The 16,067-nt window shown below is 48.1% G+C and overlaps 1 protein-coding gene across 1 annotated transcript; it reads right to left on the minus strand.

Moving 5' to 3' along the window:
- Positions 1-5,312: 5,312 nt before the first annotated feature.
- On the minus strand, positions 5,313-7,203 carry Adm2 (adrenomedullin 2). Its single transcript, XM_041672570.1, has 3 exons — positions 7,020-7,203; positions 6,762-6,885; positions 5,313-6,050 (listed from the first exon to the last, which is right to left on the minus strand). The coding sequence occupies exons 2-3, from the start codon at positions 6,872-6,874 to the stop codon at positions 5,714-5,716; spliced, it is 450 nt and encodes a 149-aa protein (XP_041528504.1). The 5' UTR covers positions 6,875-6,885; positions 7,020-7,203; the 3' UTR covers positions 5,313-5,713.
- Positions 7,204-16,067: the final 8,864 nt, after the last annotated feature.

The raw sequence follows: 16,067 nt of genomic DNA on the forward strand, positions 1-16,067 counted from the left end.
CAAGGCCAGACTGATCTACAAACTTAGTGCCAAGATAGCTTGGGCTACACAGAGAAATCTTTCTTGAAAAACAAAACAACCAACCAAACAAAAAAGCAAACAAAACTGAATGCTTCTTAAATCCCCTTGGAGGCAAAAGAAGAGTTTAACCCTCAGGAGGCAGAGACAAGTGGATCTCTGTGAGTTCGAGGCCAGACTGCTGCTATACAGAGTGAGTTCCAGGACAGCCAGGGCTACAGAGAAACCGTCCCAGAAAAACAACAACAAAAAAGAGGAGTCTAGGCCGGGCGATGGTGGCGCACGCCTTTAATCCCAGCACTCGGGAGGCAGAGGCAGGCGGATCTCTGTGAGTTCGAGACCAGCCTGGTCTACAGAGCTAGTTCCAGGATAGGCTCCAAAACTACAGAGAAACCCTGTCTCGAAAAACCAAAAAAAAAAAAAAAAAAAAAAAAAAAAAAAAAAAAAAAGAGGAGTCTAACCAAAAATGTAATCAATAAAAATTAGGTTATTTTGAAGTTTTCACCTAAAATTATTATTATTAGTTTGGTTTTTGGAGACTTGGGGGAAACAAGGACTAACCAAAAAGGAAAAAGCTAGTTTGTTGTTGTTGTTTTTAAAGATTTATTTATTACAGTGTTCTGCCTGCATGTATGCCTTAATGTCAGAAGAGGGCACTATATCTCATTTCAGATGGTTGTGAGAGCCACCATGTGATTGCTGGGAATTGAACTCAGGACCTCTGGAAGAGCAGCCAGTGCTTTTAACCGCTGAGCCATCTCTCCAGCCCCCAAGATAGTTATTTTTAATGACTGTATGACATGTTAATTCTTCTCAATGCAGAATCCAAATGTTTTCTGTCAGGGGGATAAAATGTCCACCTGTGATAGGATATAGTGTGATATTGTTTTGGATGCTCAGGATTATTTATAGAGCTTTAGGTGGAACAGGCCATATTATGCCCGTTTTGCTCACAACATAAATATTAGCAGAAATTAATCAAGAACTGGTTGAATTGAGGGTGACTTTGCCCTTTCCTCTTCTCTGTTAGCTAATCTTACGATTGGTTCTCTCACACTTGCCTGTATGAATTAGTCTGGTTATAGAGGCAATGCATTCAGTCTTGGCCTCTATTACAGCCTCTAGTTTCTCTTTTTAAAAAAAAAAATTGGGAGAAGATGTTGGGGGCACAGAGGTCCTTGTACTCCCAGAGAACCACCAAGAGAACCAGGAAGGTTCATCACACAGGGGTGTCTCCTCAATGGAGGAGATAAAAATCAAATACCTGCATTCCATCCAGAAAGCTGAAAGAGGACTTTGTTAATGAGCTGGTGACCTTTTTGTTATCTATGGTGCACAGTTCGCCCTAATTTCCCAGGGTGGTGATTACAGACTCTTTTCTCCCTAGACCATTACCCAACCTCAGGGTAGATGTCACGAGTACTTTACGGCCTACTGACCTGTATGCTATTGTCAGAGACCACACCAGATTCTAGGCCTTTTAGCTACAGAACCCACCCCCATGGTCACACATCCTTTGTAAAAGACTCTTTACGTTGTCACACCTTAAGCTTTATTGCACACTTGGAATTGGACTGATCATTGCTTGAAAACCTTCTCCCAAACTGTGTGGGGTTTTTTTTTGTTTGCTTGTTTGTTTTTGTTTGTTTGTTTGTTTTTCGAGACAGGGTTTCTCTGTAGCTTTGGAGCCTGTCCTGGAACTCCCTTTGTAGACCAGGCTGGTCTCGAACTCACAGAGTTCCTCTGCCTCTGCCTCTGCCTCCTGAGTGCTGGGATTAAAGGCATGCGCCACCACCGCCCGGCCCAAACTGTGTTTTAAATATGCTGACAGCGAACCGCCTGGCATTAGACTTCCCAAAGTCTGATCCGGGTTGGCAAAGTCAATCTGGACTGTGATTTTGTTCTTGTCTCTTTGTGGACCGTTGCCTGCATTGACACCTTCAGGGTTCCCCTCACTCCCGGCCCCCAGCTTTGAACACCTCCCTGCTTGCAGGTGGCCCCTTCTGTAGGGTGTGTGACTCTGAGCCTCGCTCTACACCCGTGACTCTCCACAGTTCTCTTTTTCTTTTCCAAGACAGGGTTTCTCTGTGTAGCTCTAGCTGTTCTGGAACTCACTCTGTAGACCATGCTGGCCTCTAACTCACAGAGATTCCGCCTGCCTCTACCTCCTGAGTGCTGGGATTGAAGCTGTGTGCCACCGCCGCCCAGCTGGTCCCCGACATTTTCTCCCAGGAAGAAAAACTTGATGAAGAGCATCTATGAGTAGAAGAAATGATTGTAGGCTGGGATGCAGCTAAGTGATTAGTGCTTGTTTAGCGTGTACCAAGCATGTACCTAGCTAGGTTCAACCCCACTACTGCAAAAAATGAGGGGCAAGGGAGGGAGAGAATCATCCTTGCTAAAATGACAAGACTTGAAGACTTTATTTAAGGCTGTCACAAAAGGGGAGTGAGAACAAATGCAATCGAGACAGGAGGAAATTTACCGCTAATGGTCGCAGTGGCCAGAGCAGGAAGTTACAGAGACATGGGGCTCTCTGTAAGAGTGCTTACAGAGATGACTTCACTGGGTTCTTGCTGGAGGCACGCGGGTGAAGAGAGGGCCTTCTCCACAAGCTGATTTACGGACTTTGTTTTGCAGCAGTGGGTACTAAACCAAGGGCTTCATACAAGCTAGGCAAATGCTCCGCCATCACCTCCAGGCAACCTAAGTCTGGTGAAGAGGGCTGGTTGGCTTCTGGGCAAGGGGCTCACATGGGCCAGGATTTAAAACATTTGGATTTTTTGTTTTGTTTGTTTGTTTTTCGAGACAGGGTTTCTCTGTGTAGCTTTGGAACCTGTCCTGAAACTTGCTCTGTAGACCAGGCTGGCCTCAAACTCACAGAGATCCACCTGCCTCCGCCTCTTGAGTGCTGGAATTAAAGGCATGTGCTATCTATCACCTTGGATACTCTTTTATAATGAGGATCCAGCAGACAAAAACAATTTGCCTGGGCAGTGTTAAATTGGAGCAGGGAATAGGACAGTAGACACGTAGGTCCAGTGAGGGCCGAGGGCGAGAGTCCTAGGTTAGAAGCCATTAAGAGTTGATTCTGCATTCAGTGGGTTCCCTATGCAATTGTACTGAGCCACCAGCAACCCCGGTACTCCTTAAAAGGTAAGCTGCAACAAGCCTTTTCTTAGCTACCCTTCTGATGTGTTTCCTTCTCTCTCTTCCCAGGGAAAGTCAGCTCTAGGAGGCTGCACACTCTCTCCAGTGTGTCCTGTGTGCTCCATGCTCAGATGAGGGTGAAGGTTCCCTGGAGAAGGCTAGAGTCATGACCTTCAAAGTCATCAAGGGTGGGTGCTGGTGCCTGGCTAGGTTCTGGAGGAAAGAACACTTTTAAGTGTAAAAACAGCTAGGAAGGGGTGGGGTGGGGAGGGCTGCGCTGCCCCTGAACCTCTGCATGGGGGCATTGCGAGGTAGTCAAGTGTAGCCAAGCGCAGTGTGGGGCTGGCATCACACCAGATACAAGGGTCATAACTGGCAACCTCCTGACACGGCACAAAGATGCCAGTGGTCCTCCCCCTTCACGGCAAAGTTCCGAGGCTCAGGGGCCTTAACTATCCATGGGATTCTAGAGATCAACCTGCAGGAGGTCTGGGAGTCCACGCTGGAAGAATGCAGAGTGTCAGTGAAAAGACGTATGGGGGCGACGGCAGGTGGAAGAGAAGACCTCTTGAGCTGAAGACCTCGCGGGCTCAAGAGAAGTGCAAGGTTAGACCTTGCCCAGGATCCGGGGTACCAAGAAGAGTCCTTGGAAATTTGGGTCTGACTCCTCATCTTTGCTCCAGATCTCATGGTTTGTCTTCACTGCCCACCCACCTTTCCCCCTGCCTTTCAGGGGTCACAGGACACATGATTCAGGGGCTTGCATCAGGGGCCTCTCTAGTTCCCATTCATATGCCTGCCAGCTTTGACCACCGCAGCCCAGACCTTCTGTGAACACAGGGACTTGGTGCTCCTAAGTCCTGACCCTGGTGAGCCCCTGCTGTGCCCAGACCTATCCTGGACCTGCTTGGTTTCTTCCAGGCAGCCTGCCTTTCTGTTTTGCTAGGCTTCTATTATACCACCTCCTATTACGGTTCCTGTTTTGGCCTCTCTATGCACGAAGGTCTCTATTTTAGCAGTGAAGGGACTGAGCCAAACGGTGTCCACCAGGTTCATCTTGGAAGGAAGATGAATTGCCTGAATTATACAAACCCTGAGTAATGACAAGGATGGGGGCCCAGAGGGGCACTTTCAGGATGCTGCTAACTGGGGATCATCTCAAAAGGTGACTCTGAGCATTCTTACTGCAGTCACCGGGGCGTGTCGCTGACCCCTGTGTGAGTGCCTATACATCTGGAGTAATGAAGCGTTCCTCCCGGGGCGGTAGGAGGGCGGTGCTGGAAAGCACACGCGAGTGCTGTGAACAGTTGCCAAGGGACAAACAACTCTTTCGGAACCCTGTGTTCTGACCGGACAATTGTCAAGGTTCGGGCGAAATCACATGTGTGAAGAACCTGTACCAAGTACCTATTTCCAGGTTGTGATTGATGCCCACTCTACCCCACCCCCAGTTTTTTTTTTTTTTTTCAGAGTCTCTGTAGCAAAGGCTGGTCTTGAACTTGTAATTCTGGTCGGTTTGGTTCTCCTTGTCATTTGTGGTCTCTCTCCCCTTCTTGGACTCTTGGCTAGGAGCAAAGGAATAAGCCTGTCAGACTCCACTGTCCCTACTTCTGATCCTGCTGAGTGTCCTTCCGGGCCTGGGAATGGGTAGGATGTGGAGACACCTTAGTTTAAATAATGCCTCCAGCTTTCCTGAGATAGGCTTGGGTCCTTTTTTTTTTTTTTCCTAATTTGGGGTAGTTTTATTGTCTGAGACAGGGTCTTGCTATACTGGCTAAGCTGGTCATGATTGCCATCCCCCTGCCTCAGTCTTCTGGGACTGCAGGTATGTGCCACCCACCACCTCTTGCTCAGCGGTAGATCATACTAAGACTTTTGGAGATGGGACACTTTGCCTTATCCCCTGCCCTGGCCTGAGGATGAGAAGGGTTGCTCTGCTGTTCTTTGTTCCAGAATGTCCTAGGGAGTCTCCATCACCACCGTGGCCTGGGCTCCAGGTTGGCGACAGCCGCGGGAGATCTCTTTCCTTTACCCCAGGATATAGCCCCTCTTTCTGCCCCTCCTGCCTCAGGATGCGAACAAGGAAAAGTCACAATTCCAAGTCAATCACAGAAGAGCAAACTGCACAACAGAGTGACCACAGCTTCAGCCCACAGAGAGGCTTTAATTCCCAGTTGGGTGGGGGTCCCAGGGGCCACTCTAGCCTTTCTCCTGCTTGGTCATAGATGGGGCTGTGTTTAAGGCTCTGGCTTTGCTCTATTTCTTTAGGCACACTCCTTTCGAGTTCTTTGTGGCGTGTGATACTGCCAACACTCCTGCCAAGCACCTGTTCCCCGAGTGTGCACAGTTCTGGGACGCACAGGTCCCTGGCGGTGCAGATTCTACAGCCTGGATCCACACATCCTTATAGGTTTAGGTTTACAGTCTCCAAAGCCATGAGGACTTGCTGCCCGCAGGACCTCCAGAGAACTGGGCCAGAGTATGGAGCTCAGCTGCAGCTCTGGGATGAGAGTACAGCCCTCCAGTGGACCAGTTAGGACCCACCTCAGCCATAACTGTGGGGGCTGCTGGGATCGACGGGAGCTGAGTCTCGCTGGCCCGCTGGTCGGACCAGCTGCCACAGGCGGTGGCTGAGATTCTGCACTTGGCAGGTGCCCAGGACACAGCCCACACGCAGAAGCTGGGCGTGGGGTCTTCGGGGTCCCAAGTGTCGCTGGGGACCTGGGTGTCGTGAGCCACCATTCTGAAGCAGATGAACCATAGCAAGGGTCGGGTTGCCCCTTCCCTGTGGCTGGGGAGCACGAAGAGGCTTCCAGGCTGCTGACCGGAGGGAAGAGTGTCCAGGCTGTAGGTCACTGGATGAAGCCTTTGCTGGGGAGTCTCTGCAGAAGGGAAAGAAAGATGCAAACTCAGAGGCCTGGCATAGCCTTCCAAAGGCACTTAATCCCATCTACTTCTCTATACAGTCTGAGGGCACTGACAGGGGAAGCCCACAGCTTCCCTAAAAGCCTGGCCTCAGACCAGGGGAAGCCCAAAGCCTGACCCTGTCTCCGACCTGAAGACTAGGAGGAGAAGCCAGTTAGCCCGCTGAGCTTACTGGCGGCTGATCCATCCACGTAGCCCAAGTCACATGTACCATTATCAGCACTACTCTGGGCAAAGGTCTCCAAGTCACATAGGCTCTTAGAATTCAAAAGACCTCCCCAGGTTCTTCCCTGAGAATGCTTCTTCTAGACTCCCTTGCTCCAGGAAACCTTTTGTGTAAGAGTTTATTCTCTCTCCCTCTCTCCCTGCCCTTCTCTCCTCTCCCTCTCTCTTCTCTCTCTTCTCTTCTCTTCTCTCTCTTCTCTTCTCTTCTCTTCTCTCTCTCTCTCTCTCTCTCTCTCTCTCTTGTGTGTGTGTGTGTGTGTGTGTGTGTGTGTGTGTGTGTGTAGGGTCAGAATAACTATGCTAAGTAGAAAGATTCAAAGAAGAAAAAGTCCTCGTGCCTTTCTCAGGCAACACTGAAGATGGGAAGGTGGCCCTTGATCTGGGAGATGAGCTCTAGAAAACTTATGTTCCCATGAGGAGGCTGGTCCAAACTTTGTACTCACCTGGGTCTCAAAAGCTTCAGCCCTTTGCCTAGGCCGCCAGACTGCGTGCCCGGGAGCAGGTAGAGGAGGCTGATGCAACCGAGGGTTACCGTGACCATCAGGAACTGGGCCATGGCGGGCTGGGCTGTGGAAAAATGCGGTCAAGTCGGCAAATGGGGGGTGGAGGAGGGCAATTCTGGCCTGGAGCCAATCCTCTTCACCCACCAGTTGGGGAAGTCCTTCTCAGCCGGGGGTCTCGGGACGTGGGAAGATTGGTACCTGCGTCTGTTGTCTGTCGGGTCACAGGTCTCGGATCTAGAGACAGCAGGCGGGGCTGGGGTCTGCTGCGAGTTCCGAGAGCACTCAGTTGGTCTTGAGGGTCAGGTCGTGGTCTCCTGGGTTAGTTCGCCTTCTGGGTTAGCTCGCCTTCTGGGGTCCAGCGGAAGACCAGTTTGGGAGGTACTTCCAACGCTAAGTAGTCTTTGGAGCTGAAGGCGGGGCCCGCCGCTGATGGGGCGGGGCGTTCTCCACCCGGGTGGGCTGCTGGAGCCGAGCTCTCCCGGTAGCCGCTTCTGCCCAGCAAGAAGCGGTAGAGCCACAGGGGGTCACTTCGAGGGGTCCATCCCTCCTGGGAAATGCTTAAGAGCTGGACAGGAACGCGCCCCCACCCCTCGGCAGGGGAGGTGTCTACCACCCTCACTTCTATTACCTAATTCTGGTGTGCGACCAAATCTAAGAGACTAGTGGGGCCCAAATACCCACCAGGCTGAACGGTGAGTGCTGGGGTAGAGTTGTGTTCTGACCGCAAAGGCATTGACCTGTCACCTCTTCGTGAAAAGTAGGCGCACGACTTAATTGCCCAGCATCCCCAGGAGGTAATGGTAGATTCTCGATGCCTGCTTACCTGTTTTCCAGACTGGTGGCTTCTCATTACCAAATACTGTATGTAGTACAAGTACGAACTGAGCCCCCACTACAGCAGTATTCTGGGTGAGAGACACATTCCTCTTCTCTGCATACAATAATCTCTGTACGTGTTACACACACATGCGCAAACGAGTAATGTATATGATGATGTGTGACCATAAAGGCATTCATGGGTGGGAATACTTGAATATGCACTTACTCTATGAATTGCTTTTTTTAAAAAAAAAAAAATCAGCCTCTCCCCCTCCCCCGCCCTCCATTGTGGTACTGGGAAGTGAACCAGGCAAGCACCTACCGCTGAGCTACACCCTCAATTACCTTGTTTGCCTTTGAGTGTTGAGGTAGGGTCTCCCTAAGCTGCCCAGTACCCTCTGTAGCCTAGGGAGGACTTCAACTTGAAGTCTTCCTGTCCCTGTCTCTTGAACAGCTGGGATTACAAGTCTGCGCCAGGAAGTGATCCCCCCCTTTTTTTATTTTGTGTATCTTCTATTTACTTATTTTTTAAAAATATTTATTTATTATGTATACAATATTCTGTCTGTGTGTATGTCTGCAGGCCAGAAGAGGGCACCAGACCTCATTACAGATGGTTGTGAGCCACCATGTGGTTGCCGGGAATTAAACTCAGGACCTTTGAAAGAGCAGGCAGTGCTCTTAACCTCTGAGCCATCTCTCCAGCCCCCCTATTTACTTATTTTTAATAGACTTTATAGTACAAAATCATGGATTTTATTATGACATGTTCATAGACTTATAATTGTATTTTGTTCCTCTTCACCCCACCAGTCCTTCGATAATCTAAATTTTGGTGATTTTCAGTCTGTCCACAGCTAAAAGCCCCACCATTGAGCTCATTTATATACTGTATATACCGAGTTGCTCTTCACAATGCTTGTGCCAGTTCACCACCCACCCACGGATTCTGGGCCACTGATTTTTGTCAGCCTGATGGCCTTTTTTTTTTTTTTTTTCCGTAAACACCCCATCACTGCCATAAGCATTTCTCTTATTTCGGTGTCCATCTGTGTTTCTTCTTCTATCTCATCCTGTCCCTCTGTGGGAGGCCCCAGGACTTGGTCACTCTGTCCCTCCTGCTGAACACTCGTGGGTGCTCAGTAAAGCATTTGCCAGATGACGCCGTCGAAGAGTGTTGAATGTAGGCCATGCTGAAGAGCTTGCTTTACCTTCTGAGGAAAAGTTTAGCAGATAATCACCCATTTGCCTGTCTTTATCAGATGTAGGGAGAGCGATTTTGTTTATGTTACAAAAGAACAATGCTAGGCATGGTGGTGGTGCCTCTCGGTAACCCTAGCACTCAGGAAAGAGGTAGGGGGAGTCACTAGTTTAGGACCAGCCTGGGCTACATAGCAAGACTCTGCCCTCACCAAAAAAAGAAACAAACTGAGACCTGGGAATGTACCTTTGTGTGCAAGGCCCTGGGTTTCATCTACAGCCCCTTCAAAAATAAAATAAAAAGGTGGCCAGGTGGTGACGGCGCACGTCTTTAATCCCAGCACTGTGGAGGCAGAGGCAGGTGGATCTCTGAGTTTGAGGCCAGCCTGGTCTACATAGTGAGTTCCCTGTCTTGGAAGAAAATAAAATAAAATAAAAAGGTGACGCTGAAAGCTAGGGAACATGGGGTTGAGGCAGGCACTAGAGCATCTAGAAGGACTGGGTGCTGGGTAACAGAATAGCAGGTCAGAGGAGAGAGAACAGGTCAGTAGGCAGGAAAGAAAGGGACAAGAAGGTTGGAGATCTGTACACAGTCTTTCTGTCTGGTGGTGCAGGACGCTGTTGAAGAGTACATGGAAGAGGCTGCGGCGTGGGCATGCGCAGGACACGCCGGTGACTAGAGGTGTCTGTCCAGGACCTGTGCTGGAGGGCAGGCTGGAACAGATTGGGGACTTCAGAGATCGTTAGGTTCTGAGAACTATTGTAAGCACCATCTAAGAGGATCAAGAGACAACGTGGCAGAGTTCAGAAACACTGTGCCAAGTCCGAGGGGCAGCAGGGGGGAGGAGAGGGGAGGATGCTGAGACAGGCTCAGTTCTTCAGCTGTGCCCCCTTTCTCTAGCCCGCCTCCACCTTATATTATGTCTCCACACTGCTGCTGGCACTGCCTTTACGTTAGTCACCCACCAGTGAGTACAATATGCATTCGCTGAGCTGGCAAGATGACTTAATGGATAAAGGTACTTGCCACCAAGCCTAATAACTTGACAGACAATGGGAGAACTGACTGTTCTCCTCTGACCTCTATGCACATGCCATGGCACACAAAATAAAAAATTTTACAGTAGTACAATTTTTTGGAAAATATCTCTTGTATTCAAAGAGGCTGAACTTTTGTTGGACCTGACAGCAAAGTTAATAATAGGCCTTGAGATAGCTTAAGGCTTCCCCCCCCCTTTTTTTAATGGTTTGTTTTTATTTTATGTGCATTGGTGTTTTGTCTGTGGGTATATATAAGGGTATTGGATCCCCTGGAACTGGAGTTACAGACAGTTGTGAGCTGCTATGTAGGTGCTAGCAATTGAACCTGAGTCTTCTGAAAGAGCAGCCAGTGCTCTTAACCACTAAGCCATCTCTCTGACCCCTTTCCTGTTACTTATTTATTTGTTTGCTTGCTTATCTTTTTGCTTTCTTGGGCCAGGGTTTTTCTGTGTATCTCTGACTGTCCTGGAACATACTTGGTAGACCAGACTGTCCACGATCTCCACCTGCCTCTGCCTCCTGAGTGCTGAAATTAAAGGCATGTGCTATCACCTAAGATCACTTGAGACTTACTTGAGACTTAACCTGCTATCCTACTGAGCACTCTTTTTTTTCGTGTTTTTTTTTTTGTTTTTGTTTTTGTTTTTGTTTTTCGAGTCAGGGTTTCTCTGTGGTTTTGGAGCCTGTCCTGGAACTAGCTCTTGTAGACCAGGCTGGTCTCGAACTCACAGAGATCCGCCTGCCTCTGCCTCCCGAGTGCTGAGATTAAAGGCGTGCGCCACCACCGCCCGGCTCGTGTTTTTTTTTTTTAAATATTTATTTATTTATGCAATATTCTTTCTGTGTGTATGCCTGAAGGCCAGAAGAGGGCACCATTACAGATGGTTGTGAGCCACCATGTGGTTGCTGGGAATTGAACTCAGGACCTTTGGAAGAGCAGGCAATGCTCTTAACCGCTGAGCCATCTCTCCAGCCCCCTTTTTTTTTTTTTTTGAGACGGTCTCACTATGTAGCCCTGTCTGGCCTGGAACTCACAGAGATCTGTCTGCCTCTGTCTCCTAAATGCTAGAATTAAAAACCCTGTTTAAATTTAACCTGCCTTTAAAGAACAATGATAACAAACAGCTTTATATGCAATGGATTTCCCATGCAATCAGCTTTTACTGACTAAACTAGGGCATAACTTTCATTTTAAGTTAAATATTCTTGGGCTGGAGAGGGGGCTCAGAGGTTAAGAGCACTGGCTGTTCTTCCAAAGGTCCTGAGTTCAGTTCCCAGCAACCACATGGTGGCTCACAACCATCTGTAATGAGATCTGTTGCCCTCTCCTGGTAAGCAGCCAGAACAATGTATACACAGTAAATAAATAAATCTTTAAAAAAATAAAAATAAAAAATTATATATTCTTCCAGGTCTCTGACCTAGAGTAATACATGTGTTATAAACATTTGCTGAAAAACAGCCAATAGTTAAAAGCAATGTTATACTATAAATACCTAATATAATTGTTGCAAATATCATGCGGGTATAGGCTGCTAGCATCTGTTTACAGTTTTTGTTTACCATCCTGGGCTAGTTGGGAGCAGTAGTTTCCTCCTTGTAAAAACTCTTTACAGTTTTTGTAAAGAGACCTTATTCCTTCCCCACTGATACTCTCTGTGCTCTTCAGTAAATACAGAGCAAAGCCTTCTTTTTAGGGACAGATAGAAGACAGGAAGAGAAATAGAAATTTCAAATTTGAGTCCACTCTTGGTCAAACTAATCCAAGAGGAAGTTTTTTTTTCATTCCTTAATGCATTAACTAGTACACTTAAAAAAGAAAAAAATATGCATTTAAATTCTCTATTTTTATCAATATTTTATTTTTTCTGGTTGGCTTTTATTGTTATTGTTTTGAGACAGAGTCTCATTCTGGAGTTCCGGAACTCCTGACATAGCTCAAGATGTCCTCCAACTCATAGAGATCCACCTGCCTCTGACTCCCATGTGCTGGGCATAAAGGAGTGTGCTATCATGCCCAGCCTGTCTTACCAGGTTTTTTTTTGTTTTTTTTTTTTTAAAGATTTATTTAGTTATTATATATACAACATTCCATGTATGCCCGCATGCCAGAGGAGGGCGCCAGATCTCCTTATAGATGGTTGTGAGCCACCATGTGGTTGCTGGGAATTGAACTCAGGACCTTTGGAAGAGCAGCCAGTGTGCTCTTAACCACTGAGCCATCTCTCCAACCCTGTTTTTGTTTTTTTTTGTTTTTTTGTTTTTTGGTTTTTCGAGACAGGGTTTCTCTGTAGCTTTGGTGCCTGTCCTAGAACTAGCTTTTGTAGACCAGGCTGGCCTCGAACTCACAGAAATCCGCCCGCCTCTGCCTCCCGAGTGCTGGGATTAAAGGCGTGCGCCACCACCACCCGGCTGTCTTAGGTTTTGTGTGTGTGTGTGTGTGTGTGTAATACTTAAAGTTTATTTTTTATCACAGATATATAGGTGTCTATGTTGAACCACAGAGCACATGTGGAGGTCAGAGGACAACTGGCAGGAATCTGCTTAGCTCTCTTCTTCTACCATGTAGGTCCTGGGGATCAAACTTGGGTCACAAGGCTTGTGAGCAAGTATTTTTACCTGCTGAACCAACTCACAAACCTTTTATCAATTTTTTGTTTTGTTTTGCTTTGTTTTTGTTTTTTTGAGACAGGGTTTCTCTGTGTAACAGTCCTGGCTGTCTTGGAACTCGCTTTGTAGACCAGATTGGCCTCAAACTCACTGAGATCCACCACCCGCCTCTGCCTCCCAAGTGCTGGGGCTAAAGGTGTGTGCTACCACTGCCTGGCTGCCCTTTACCAGTTTTGAAAAATTGTTTTATGTATGTAGAGATTTTGCCTGCATGTGTATCAGTGAGTGTATGTATACAGCTGGTGTGCTCTGAGGACAGAAGAGAGCATCAGATCCCCTGGAGTTTGAGTTACAGGAGGTTGTAAGGTACCTTGCGGGTACTAGGAATCAAATCCTCTGGAAGAGCAGCCGGTGAGTGCCCTTAACCACTGAAGCATCTTTCCTCCTCAATCAGATTTAAAATTTAGAAACATGACATTTATTTATGTGCTAGCTTGTGGGTATGAGCATCCAAAAGTCAGAAACTAACTTGTAGGAACGCGCTATCTCCTGTACCATGTGGGTCCCAGGAACTGAACTTCAAGAACTCAGGGCATCATGCTTGGTAGGGAGCACCTTTATCCGCTGAGCCATCTCACTTGTCCCAGATTTCCTTTCTTTTTCTTTTCTGAAATAGGGTCTCAGTATGTTATGTACCCCAAACTGGCTTTACTATGAAATCCTTCTGCCTCGGTCTCCCAAGTGCTGGGATTCCTGCAGTGCACCAAGACACCTAGCTTCATATGTTTTTCGTTTAGATAGCTGGAAGTAAGCCTTGGAGAAAGAGATGGGACCAAAGCGCTCTCTGTTTTTCCTTTCAAACAATCGCTGTCCCCTTGAGCGTATCCTGTCTTTCCCCAAACCCATGGCAGCAGGTGAGGATGGGGATATTCTCTGACCCTTGAGTTTAGGCCTCTGTGCTTATTCTGCTCCTTTTCCTCCCCCTGTGGTCCCAGCTATACACTACATATTTGACACCTGTTGTATACAACTGCCCATGTCAACTCGAGGGGAGACACTAGCACCTTTTAAATTTACCTTTAATTGGAAAAGCTGCCTTTGGGAGAATGTGTTTTCTGGCAGGAGCAGGGAAAGCAGACACGAGTTTGCTGGGGAAGTCGGCACTGGGCTCAAAGAGTGTTTGGTGTTGGTGACATTGGGGAAGACTTTAGACCAATGGTTCCCAACCTTTCTAATGCTGCAACCCTTTTAATACAGTTCCTTATGTTGTGGTGACCCCAACCAAAAAATTATTTTCCTTGCTACTTCATAACGGCAATTTTGCTACTGCTATAAATCTTAAAAACTCATGTTTTTGATGGTTTTAGGTGATCTCGGAGAAAGGGTCATTCAACGCCTAAAGGGGTTGCAACCCACAGGTTGAGAATTGCTGCTTTAGAGAAATTTTCTTGAGGCAAAAAGGGTGGCAACTTTATCAAAAGATATGGTTTTAAGGTATAAATTTGAGGTTTGATTCTGATGGCAGGAGAACTCATAGAGAGCAGTGGGACATGGGTAGATAGGTAGGAGGGGCAGGTGTCTCTGGAAGGAGGGTGGGTGTAGATCGGCAGGTTTGGGGTCTATCATATGATTGATATGCTTTTTTGTCTAGGAAAAGTCAACTCAAGCAGTGACCATCCATGAGATAGAAGTAGAGTCTGTACATATCAGCAGGCCAGGAAGTATATTTGGGGAGTACCCATCCCTCACAGACTAGTGGGTCACTCTGCTCTACAGGGGCATCTATCTTTCTCAAGTTGAGGCAGTGGGTCACCATGGGTCACTCTGCCTTCTTAGGTCTGTCTGCAGGATACAGATGGTTAAGATAATACATGGCTGGGTTAGCCATGAATAGTAAAACGTCGAGACAGCAGTTTGCCTTCCGACAGGCATTTGGAGACATGCAAAAGTGTAGTGGTGAGGTCAAAGAACAGACAGAGGAAACCAAGGAGACCAAGGAGAGAATATCTTCTTGAAGGAGACCAAACTGGTTGGAGAAGGGAGCATCTGAGGAGACTCCAGGTCCTTGAGAAGAGGTAGGTGACCAGGGAAATGCAATGGTCAGGGTATTCAACTTAGTGGCAAGGCACTTGAGGATAGATTGGAAACGACCTTGCTAGGATCAGGGTTCTTTTCGGTAAGGACACTGAGCCTGGTGATCATGGCCATGGGTGGCAGGGCCCCACTAGTTTCTAAGAGAGTCAGCCTGGGGTTCAAGCACCAATACAAACGTGCCAGTCACCACTTCTTCACTCAGTGGTATAGAGAGAAGTTTTGGTGATTGACAGAAACCAGCTCAAGCAAGTTCAGACACATCAAGCAGAAAGGAAGATGTCACACCCCATATCACCTGGCAGTGGCAAGGGAGAGCCAGGGCTATGCCTCCGTTTCCGGGAGAGTCTTTCTCTCATCCCTCTCTTTTAAAAAAGATATTTTTATTTTATGTGTATGGGTGTCTCCCCCCTCTTTGGACGGCTGTACACCAGATATAAGCAGTGCTCCTGGTTGCCAGAAGAGGGCGATGGGTCCTCTGGAATCAGAGTTACAGATGGTTGCAGGCTGGAAACCCAACACAGGTTCTCTGCAAGAACAAGTGCCCTTAACTGTTGAGTTAATTCTCCAGCAGGCCCTCATGCCTGTTTTGACAGGTTTCCCAGTGAAGCCTAGGCGGCTGGATTGGAACTCATGATCTACCTGCTTTAGCCTCCCAAGGGTTAGATAATACACCACCAACTGAACTTCTCTCTCCTTGAGTTTGGTTTCATTCATTCTCAGATCCTGTAGTTAGAGGGAACAGGATACTAGGAAGCAGCTTGTCTTTCAGTTCCCACAGAAACTAAATTCATCTACGAAAAAAAAAAAAGTCCCGTTCTCTCCTTGGACCTCCCTAGTCAAGGACTTTGTCTCCCTAGTGTCCAGACCTTTATCCATTTCTGTGTCACTGCTAGAGGCCTGGTTAATCCCAGACCTCCAGGGTGGTCTGACCTCCCAGGAAGGTGACCCACGTTGGGACGGGAGGCAAATGCTGTTTTATTTTGTTTTAATGCAGGTATTGGACATTCCACCCACCCAAAAGTGAAGCCTTTCCCTAGGCCATCGTAAGTTTGGCAGCGTTTGAGGGGAAGCCCTGGCCCCCTGACTTGAACCTTTAGTTTGGGAGACTCCGCAGCACAAGGCCTGGTCTCCAGCGGTTTACTGAGCTGAAGCCTCGGGACCACGCCCCTGACTCTGGGGATTAGGAGCTTCCAAGGGTGAGGTCCAGACCTCTCTTCATTCCGGGGCTTCAGTCTCGACGGGGGAAATACGCTCTGGTTCTCGCCAGTGTCTCAGGTCGAAATGTCGGCCGCGGGAGCAGGGTAGCTGACCCGCCCCGGCTGCCGTCCGCTTCACCCGCCCAAAGGGTTGAGCTGGTCCTTGAGCGTGAAGTAGTGGGCGGAGCAGCGCCCTTGGACCCGCCCTACGCCGAGTGGACCAATGGAAGCGTGTTTCACAAGGCCCCGCCTACACGGGAGGGGCAGAACTGCGCAGGCGCACCGA

Source organism: Microtus oregoni, unplaced genomic scaffold, assembly GCF_018167655.1.
Source record: "Microtus oregoni isolate MIOR12 unplaced genomic scaffold, Mior012 000022F_ref0000154, whole genome shotgun sequence".
In the NCBI taxonomy this organism is placed as follows: domain Eukaryota; kingdom Metazoa; phylum Chordata; class Mammalia; order Rodentia; family Cricetidae; genus Microtus; species Microtus oregoni.